This window comes from Dromiciops gliroides, chromosome 2 (assembly GCF_019393635.1).
Source record: "Dromiciops gliroides isolate mDroGli1 chromosome 2, mDroGli1.pri, whole genome shotgun sequence".
NCBI classification, from domain to species: domain Eukaryota; kingdom Metazoa; phylum Chordata; class Mammalia; order Microbiotheria; family Microbiotheriidae; genus Dromiciops; species Dromiciops gliroides.
The window spans coordinates 622,440,269-622,449,571 of NC_057862.1; the positions used below are offsets into that span (position 1 = coordinate 622,440,269).

The window sequence follows — 9,303 nt, forward strand, 5'->3', positions numbered from 1 at the left end:
TCTATATTACAAACAAAAGTCTCCATGAACATATGAGAAAGAATACTCCATTTTAAATAATTCTAAACAGTATAAAATACTTGGGAGTACACCTTCCAAAACAAATGCATGAGCTACATAAACAAAATTACAAAAATTTTGGTATACAGATAAAATCAGCATTATATAATTGGAGAGATACTAATTGTTCATGGGTAGGCAGGGCCAATAAAATAAAAATAACAATTTTAAACAAGTTAATTTATATATTCTAATGCCATCCCAAGTAAATTGTCAAAAATATTTTACTGATTTAGAAAAATAGTAAGAAAGTTCATTTGGAAAAACAAAAAGTCAAAAATATAAAAAGAAATAATAAAAAAGTGGAAAGGAAAGAGGCTTAGCAGTAAGAGATCTTAAACTTATCTTAAACTTATAAGGCACAAGTTGTTAAAACTATCTGGCACTGGCTAAGAAATAGAAAGGTGGATGGATCAATTGAATAGAGTAGATATACAATCTATAGTAGCAAATAAGCATAATAACTTTATATTTGATGAGAATAAAAACAAGCTATTGGGATAAGAATCCATTATTTGGTAAACATTGTTTGTAAAACTAGAAGGCAGTATGGCATCTCTTCATGGTGGCAAAGAACTGGGGACTTCAGAATGCCTATCAATTGGGGAATGGCTGAACAAGTTGTAGTATATAATTGTGATGGAATACTACACTGCTAAAAGGAAATGATGAGCTTGATGATCTTAGAAGAACATGGAAAGACTTCCAAGAAATAATGAAGAGCAAAATGAGCAGAACCAAGAGAACACTGTATATAGAAATAGTAATATTGTTTTAAAATGACTTTGAATCAATGTTATTTTTGACTGTTATAAATACCCATATTAACTTAAAAGATATATAAAGACTCTATCTGCATCCAGAGAAAGAACTGAAAAACAGATGTATATAGAGAATAATTTTACACACACACACACACACACACACACACACACACACACACACACACTACCCACACACCTATTTGTGTCTGACAGTAGCCATCTCTTGGGTAATGGAAGAGAAGAAAAAAAAAGAAATTTACATAACTTTTTTGTATATTCAAAATGAATAGCAAGCTGTACATAGTAGATTTGCAGTTTTATGCACAATTATCTTATTTATTATACTATGTTATGGGAATTTTTGTTTTATTGCATGAACCAGCAATAAAATAAAATTTAAAAAGATAAATAAGAAATAATTAATAGAGAGAAGGCATTTATGTCTCTCAGAAGGTTGGTATGGCATAAATTAGTCGTGAATAATTCATGGTTCTTGCTGATTACTATTTTCTCAGAATTATGTTAATCTTTTCCTATAACAACAAATCCTAGTTCAGTATGTTTTAAATATTCCATTTCAATTTTGAAAATCACAGCAACATGTATATCTTTCCAGTCTTATAGTCTTCTATTCCCCATAGTTTTCCAAGACAGAAAACACTTCTTCCAAGGTCTTTTAGGACCCTCAGAAGCACTTCAATTGTGTATAATGACTTGAACTCTTCAAAAGAAGTTAATTGTTGTTGCCTTCCCCTTACTGCATCAATCTTGCATTTCAATTTCCTATTAGACTTTTTGTTGAATATTCTTTTCATTTTAAATGTTGAGAAGCTTAATGGCAGAATTAGCCTTTGTCAAAGCAGTCATACATTTTCTGAAAGCTACTGTTTTCTGAGGGGTTGACACAGAGAAAGAAGGATTTCTAAAAGTCACTTCCCAGGCAAATTCAATTTTTCTCCATTTCCTGAAATTTTATATCTATTTTTAGAGTGTAATTACTTTTTCCATTTTCTGGAATTTCTCTGCCACAAAAAACCCACTCTAGAGATCTGAGTCCAACTTATTCCCCTTCAGAAGATTAGGAATATTCATTTAGATGATTAGTTTTCAAACTTTATAGGCTTAGGACCTCATTACACTCTTTTTTTTTTGGTGGGGCAAGGGGGGGTTAAGTGACTTGCCCAGGGTCTCACAGCTAGTAAGTGCCAAGTGTCTGAGGCCAGATTTGAACTCAGGTACTCCTGAATCCATGGTTGGTGCTTTATCCACTGCACCATCTAGCTTCCCCCTTCATTGCACTTTTCAAAATTTTTGAGGACCCCCAACAAAAGAGCATTTGTTTATGGATTATATTCATGAGTATTTACTGTGGGTTTGGAACCAAGATGACTGATTAAGGTGAGAACTCACCTAAGCTATCCCAAGTTCCCTTCCAAACAACTATAAGACAACACTTCAAAAACAATTCTGAGGCATAAGAAACAACAAAAGGATTGAGTGGAACAATTTTCTAGCCCAAGACAACTTAAAAGGTTGACAAGAAATGTCTGTCTCACTGAAGTGAGAGTGGAGCACAATCCAACACAGGTGGCCTGGGCAAGTCAGTAGCAGGTTGCAGCCCAGTATGCCATCATTGAAGTCCCAAGCCTCACAGAGCCCCAGGGTAGGCCAACACCAGCCTCCACCCCAGTAAGCCAGTGCAAGCCTTGTGGAAAACTGACTTAGCTGCAGTGACTCCCAGAGTTTTCTTCCCACAGAAAATAAGGGGGCCAGAAAACTGGTCAGAAGGATATTATAAGGAACACTTTGCTGGCATTGGGTCCATTGGCCAAACAGGGATCCAGATCACAGATGTTGCTCACAGTTCCATTGTGAGTAAAAGAACTAGCACAATGGAACATATATTCATGAGAGGGAAGTAGGGATCCTGGTCACAGGTGCAGGTCTGAAAAGAGAATCTGTGGTCACAGGCTAGAAGAGCAGTAATGACACATCTTTTCAGATAGTGCCACGTTGGAAGAATGGAAAACATAGAGGTTCACAGAAATAGCTCTAAAACTTAGCAGATGAAAACCCCAAAGTTTGGGATAGTATGTCCTCCACCTCAGGAGTGAGTCCAACTTTAACATAAATTAAAAGTCAAGAAATGGGCTAGAAAATGAAAAACAACAAAGCATTCTGACTATGGAAAGTTACTATAGTAACAGGGACTATCAAAACACAAACTCAGAAGAAAAAAAAATCCAACCTGATACATCCAAAGCCTCAAAAAAATATGAATTGGTGTCATGTCAAAAAACAGTCCCCAGAAAAACTTTTAAAAGGATTTTAAAAGGCAAAGAAGTGAGGTAGGAGAAAAAATGAGAACAGAAATGAGAGTTATGTAAGAAATCATAAAAACCAGTCAGCATCTGAGTAAAGTAAGTAATAAAAATACTGGAGAAAATACCACCTTAAATACAGAAAATATGAAATGATAAACGAAGCACAAAATTGCATGAAGAGAACTCCTTAAAAAGCAGAATTTGCCATGTGGGAAAGTTATAAAAAATTCACTAAAGAAAAGAAGGTCTAAAAATTAGAATTGTCCAAATGAAAAAGGTGACACAAAAGCTCACTGAAGAAAATACTTTCTTAAAAATTAGAATTGGACAAGTGGAAGCTAATGACTCCATGAGCTATCAAGGAACAATAAAACAAAATCAAAAGAAGGAAAAAATAGAAGAAATCGTCAAAATATCTCTTTGTAAGAACAACTGATTAGGAAAATAGTTCCAGAAGAGCACATTTAAGAATTATTGAATTACCTGAAAGCCATGATCAAAAAAAAATCTGCTGGGGAGCAGTTAAGGGACACAGTGGATAAAACACTTATTTTCTTTAAAAAATAGATAAACTATTGGTTAATTTGATTTAAAAAACCTGAAAAAACAAAAGGGAAAACAAATGACCAATATAAAAAATGAAAAAGGTGACTTTACCACCAATGAAGAGGAAATTAAGTAGGAGCTCTTTTGCCAAATTAAATGCCAATAAATCTGACAATCTAAGTAAAATTAATGGATATTTATAAAACTATGAACTGCCCAGATTTACAGAATAGGAAATAATCTTATTTTAGGAAAAAAATGAAGAAACCATCGGTGATCTCCATAAGGAAAATAATTCCCAGAACCAGATGGATTCACAAATGAACTCTGCCAAACATTTAACAAATTTCTTTTACAACATAAATGTGGTGTACATACCTGAACTAGGAAGAGCAAAAACAGAGAAAGAAAACTAAAGACCAATTTGCCCAATGAGTATTGATGCAAAAATTTTTTAAAAAGTTTGTAATCAGATTATAGCAACATATCACAAAGATCATATATATCAGGGCAAGAAATTTATACCAGGAATGCAAGGCTGGTTCAATATTAGGTAAACTATCAGCATAATTGACAATATTAATAACAAAACCAAGAGAAATCATATGACTCTCTCAATAGATGCTGAAAAAGCTTTTGAAATAAATACACTTATTCCTATTAACAACACTGAAAATAATAGCAATATATGGAGCTTGCCTTAAAATGATAAGTTTTATATATAAAACCATCAGCAAGCCTTATGGTGAAAAGCTAAGAGCCTTTCCAATAAGACCACATTTAAGCAAGAATGTCATTATCAGCACTCTTCCTAAATATTATACTAGAGGGTGCCTAGGTGGCTCAGTGGATTCAGGAAGACCATAGTTCAAATTTTACCCCAGACACTTGATACTCACTAGCTGTGTGACTCTGGGCAAGTTACTTAACCCTCATTGCCTGGCAAAAACAACAAAAAAAATGAAACAAATATTATGTTAGAAATGCTGACTATAGAAATAAGAAAAGAAAATGAAATTAAAGAAATTTGAATATGCAATGAGGAAACAAAACTGTCATTCTTTGTAGATGACATGATGTTATACTGAGAGTATCCTAGAGAATCAATTTAAAAACTAGTTAAAATTCTTAACATTTGCAAAGTTGCAAAATGTAAAATAAACTCACATAAATTATCAGTATTTTTATATATTCTAACACAGTTCAGCAGAAAGAGATAGAGAAATTCCATTTAAAATAACTATAAACAATATAAAATACTTGGGAGTGTCCTGGTTAAGACAAACCCAAGAATTATATGAACAGAATTACAAAACACTTTTCACACAAATAATGTCAAATATAAATAATTGGGAAAATATCAGTTACTCACTGGTAGGCTGAATCAATATAATAAAAATGACAATTATACCTAAATTAATTTATTAATTCAGAATTGTATCAATCAAACTGCCAAAATAATTTTTGTAGAGCTAGAAAAAATAATAACAAAATTAGCTTGGAAGTAAAAAGATCAAGGATAGATATCAACAGAATCAATAAAAACATTTTGAAGGAAGGTGGCCTAGCTGTACCATGTCTCAGACTCTATTACATATCAGTAATGATCACATAATCTGCTACTGAGTAAAAAATACAATGGTGAAAAATGGAATAGATTAGATTTACAATATATAGTAGTAAATTACCATATTAATCTAAATTCAGAACCCAAAACTTTTTGGGACAAGAATTCACTGAAAAAAATTATTGGGAAAACTGGAAAGTAGTTTGGCAGAAAGTGAAACATAACCATATAGTAAGATAATGTCAAAATAAGGGCATGATTTAGACATAAAGTATTATATCACAAGCCAATTAGGAGAACATGGAATGTTTTACTATTAATTTTGTGGATAAGAAGAAGTTAAAATAAAATAAGAGATAGAGAGCATTATGGATGTAAAATGGATAATTTTAATTACATTGAATTGAAAAGTTTTTGCACAAATTCAAATCAGCTGAGTTTAGAAGGAAAGAATAAAACTGGTATGTGTGTGTGAGAGAGAGGGGTTAAAGCAAGTTTCTTTGATAAAGGCTTCATTTATTAAATATATGGAGAACTGAGCCAAATCTTCAAGAATAAAAGTCATTCCCCAATTGATAAATGGTCAAAGGAAAAGAATAGGTAGTTTTCAGAAGAAAAAAAAAATCAAAGACTTCTGGTCATATGAAAAGTGCTCTAAATCACTACTGATTAGGGAAATACAAATTGAAACAACTCTGAGGTACAACTTTACATGTACCATATTGGCAAATTTGACAGAAAAGGAAAAAGACAAAAGTTGGAGGGTGTGTAAAGAAACTGACACTAATGCTCTCAGTGGAGTTGTGATCTGTTCCAACCATTATGGAAAGCAATTTGGAAGTATGCCTAAAGGGCTATAAAACTATGCATACCCTTTGAAATAGCAATGCCACTACTAGGTCTGTATCCGAAAGAGATTAAAACAATGGAAAACAAAGGAAAAGGACTTATATGTACAGAACTATTTGTAGTAGATCTTTTTTTGTGGTGTCAAAGAGGTGGAAATTCAGGGGATGCCTGTCAATTGGGGAATGGCTGAAAAAGTTGTGGCTTATTATTGTGATGGAATACAATTGTGCTATAAGCAATGATGAGCAGGGTAGTTTCGAAGAAACCTATAAAGACTTGTATGAGGGGCAGCTAGGTGGCACAGTGGATAAAGCACTGGCCCTGGATTCATGAGTACCTGAGTTCAAATCCGGCCTCAGACACTTGACACTTACTAGCTGTGTGACCCTGGGCAAGTCACTTAACCCTCATTGCCCTGCAAAAAACCAAAACCAACCAAACAAAACAAACAAACAAAGGAAAAAAAAAAAAGACTTGTATGAACTATTTCAAGGTGAATAGAGCATAACCAGGAGAACATTGTGCACAAAACAACAATATTGTACCATGATCAACCATGAATGACTTAACTATTTTTGGCAACACAATGATCCAAGATAATACAGATAGAAAAATACTATCCACCTCCAAAGAATGAATTGATGGAGAATGAATGCAGATCGAAGCATACTTTTATTTTTTTCTTTAATTGTATTTTGATCTCTTCTTTTACAATATGGATAACATGGAAATATATTTTGCATGACTTTACATGTAATCTATATCAAATTACTTGCCTTCTCAAAGAGGGGGTAAGGGCAAAAAAGAGGAAGAGACTTTGGAATTCAAGTTTTAGAAAACTAATGATAAAAATTGTTTTTAAATGTAATTGGGAAAATAAAACAGGTTGAAAAAATTTTTAAAAAAGACATTTGTGAAAGACTAAGAAGACTCCTCAGGCTCAAGTTTTCCTTACATGGACTCATGGATGAAATATGTGGAATTAAGCACCTTCAGGTTTCCCCAAAAGTTTTCTAAGGGCCATTTTCACTTCCTTATTCCTCAAGCTATAGATGAGAGGGTTCAGGGCAGGTGTGCAAACGAAATAACACACAGAAACAATCTTATTGTATTCTGGAGAGGATAGAGACTTAGGCTTTAAGTAAAGAGACATTATAGGGCCAAAATATAGTGTAACAACCAGAATGTGAGAAGAGCAAGTAGAGAAGGCTTTTCTGCGTCCCTGGGCAGAGCGAATTTTCAGGACAGCAATGATGATGTGTGTATATGAAAGGATAATGAATGTGATAGGGCACAGAAGGGTAAAGATACAGAGAACCTGCATGACCAACTCTGCATGGGTTGTGTCAGTACAAGAGAGGTGCAGTAGGGCAGGCATTTCACACAAGAAATGATTGATAACATTGTTCTGGCAGAATGAGAGCTGGAATGTGGCAACTGTGTCTACTATGGATAACATAAAGCCACCCAACCACGACCCAGCAGCCAGCATACCACAAATCCCCCAGTTCATGGTGATTGAGTACCTTAAAGGGTCTCGAATAGCAACGTAGCGATCATAGGCCATCACTAAGAGAATATAGCACTCTGCAATGCCAAAGGACAGGACTGTGTAGAACTGTATGACACAGCAGGAGTAGGAGATGGACTTTCTCTCTGCCAAGAAGTGTACCAGCATCTGTGGAAATACTGAGGATGTGAAACCTATTTCTATACTGGATAAATTAATGAGGAAGAAGTACATAGGTGTGTGGAGGTGTGAATCCCTTAATATCAGCAACATAATGAGCAGGTTCCCCAGCAAGATCATCAGGTAGATCATGAGGAAGAGCAAGAAGAGGTGCACTTGGAGCTCAGGCCAGCTGGAGAGGCCAAGGAGGATGAACTCAGTCACTGAAGTGAGGTTGCTGCTCTCCATCTTGTTTATGGGTCTACTGAAAGAACACGGAAAGTTATAGCTACAAAGCATTTTTATATTGCTGTTTTCTTCTTGCTGGGTCTACTAGGAGAACATATAAAGACCATTAGGTCATATGTATGTATCCCTTTATTGTTATAAATCACTTTATATCCATTCTCTCACATTTATCATTGTAAATATGGAAAGCAATATTATCATCTGAATTTTTTGATATTATAGATATTGAGGCTCAGAAAGATTAAATGACGTATTTGAAAGTTTCCCAGCTAATAAGATGCTCTTTCTCCAGAAATCCTGGTCACCAAGCCTACCTCTACTCTCTGTATTCAGCAAAGATTATTTCCCTGAGATCAGAAACATTCAATGAGAACTCCTCAAACTTCCCTCCCCTATTGCTTGTAACATAGCAACAACCTCCCTCCTAATTTAGAACATAAAGTTGACTTCTTCCACCACACAAGGTTTATTTCTTTTTCTTCACCAAGGATTCCATTAAGGAGAGGCAGTATGGTGTAAGGAAAAGAATATTGAACTGAGAATTAGGACCGTTGTGACATTCACTACCTGTACAACTGGACAAGTCACCTGGTGCCTCTCTGTGCCTCATTTCCTCATGTATAAATGGGGAAAATGATACTGGTTTTATTTAGCTCATAGAGTTATAAAGATAATAATTTATAAAACTTGAAGTTCTATGTAAATTTAGCAGAGGCTGGAGTGGCACTGGGCAGGTGAGCAAGGCTAATCACTTACTCCTACTTGTCACCACCTTTGTATAGGTAGAACTATAGTAGTTATCACTTTATATAAGTGGATCTTTCTGCAGATCTCTATGTAAGGGATTTTTATTTAATTTGAAATTGTCAGTGGTGGGAAAGGATGGAAGCAGGAAGGAAAATAAGAAGGATCCATTAACCTGTGGAGGGAGGGAGCCAGCACATGGTTCAAATATCCACAGGGGACAGGGACAGAGAATCAAAAGCAAGAGGAGGAATGTGGGAGCTAGAAATAGTCACATGGGTGTGTGGCCAGAATGAGACAAAGAACACCCCTCGGGGAGTCAGATACATGGGGACTGGACACAAACAGGAAAGGACAAGTGAAACACAGGGACTGGGCACAGACATGTGATACTCAAGTGCAGACTGACAGAAGATATATACACATGGGAAGATGGGCACAGTGGGGCAAAGGTCTCCTCTCTTGCCATTGGAGGTCTGAAGCCACATTCCTAATCAGAGTACAGAGATTGCTGCCCCTCTGCCTCTGTTC

At 35.1% G+C, this 9,303-nt stretch overlaps 1 protein-coding gene across 1 annotated transcript; it reads right to left on the reverse strand.

Annotated features, from left to right (window-relative positions):
* Positions 1-7,092: 7,092 nt before the first annotated feature.
* Positions 7,093-8,028, reverse strand: LOC122739405 (olfactory receptor 1019-like). The gene has a single exon (XM_043981163.1). The coding sequence runs from the start codon at positions 8,026-8,028 to the stop codon at positions 7,093-7,095; it is 936 nt and encodes a 311-aa protein (XP_043837098.1).
* Positions 8,029-9,303: the final 1,275 nt, after the last annotated feature.

What these genes read in the sequence shown, in the direction of transcription:
- LOC122739405 (XM_043981163.1), bottom strand. Translation starts at nt 8,028, where the DNA reads ATGGAGAGCAGCAACCTCACTTCAGTGACTGAGTTCATCCTCCTTGGC.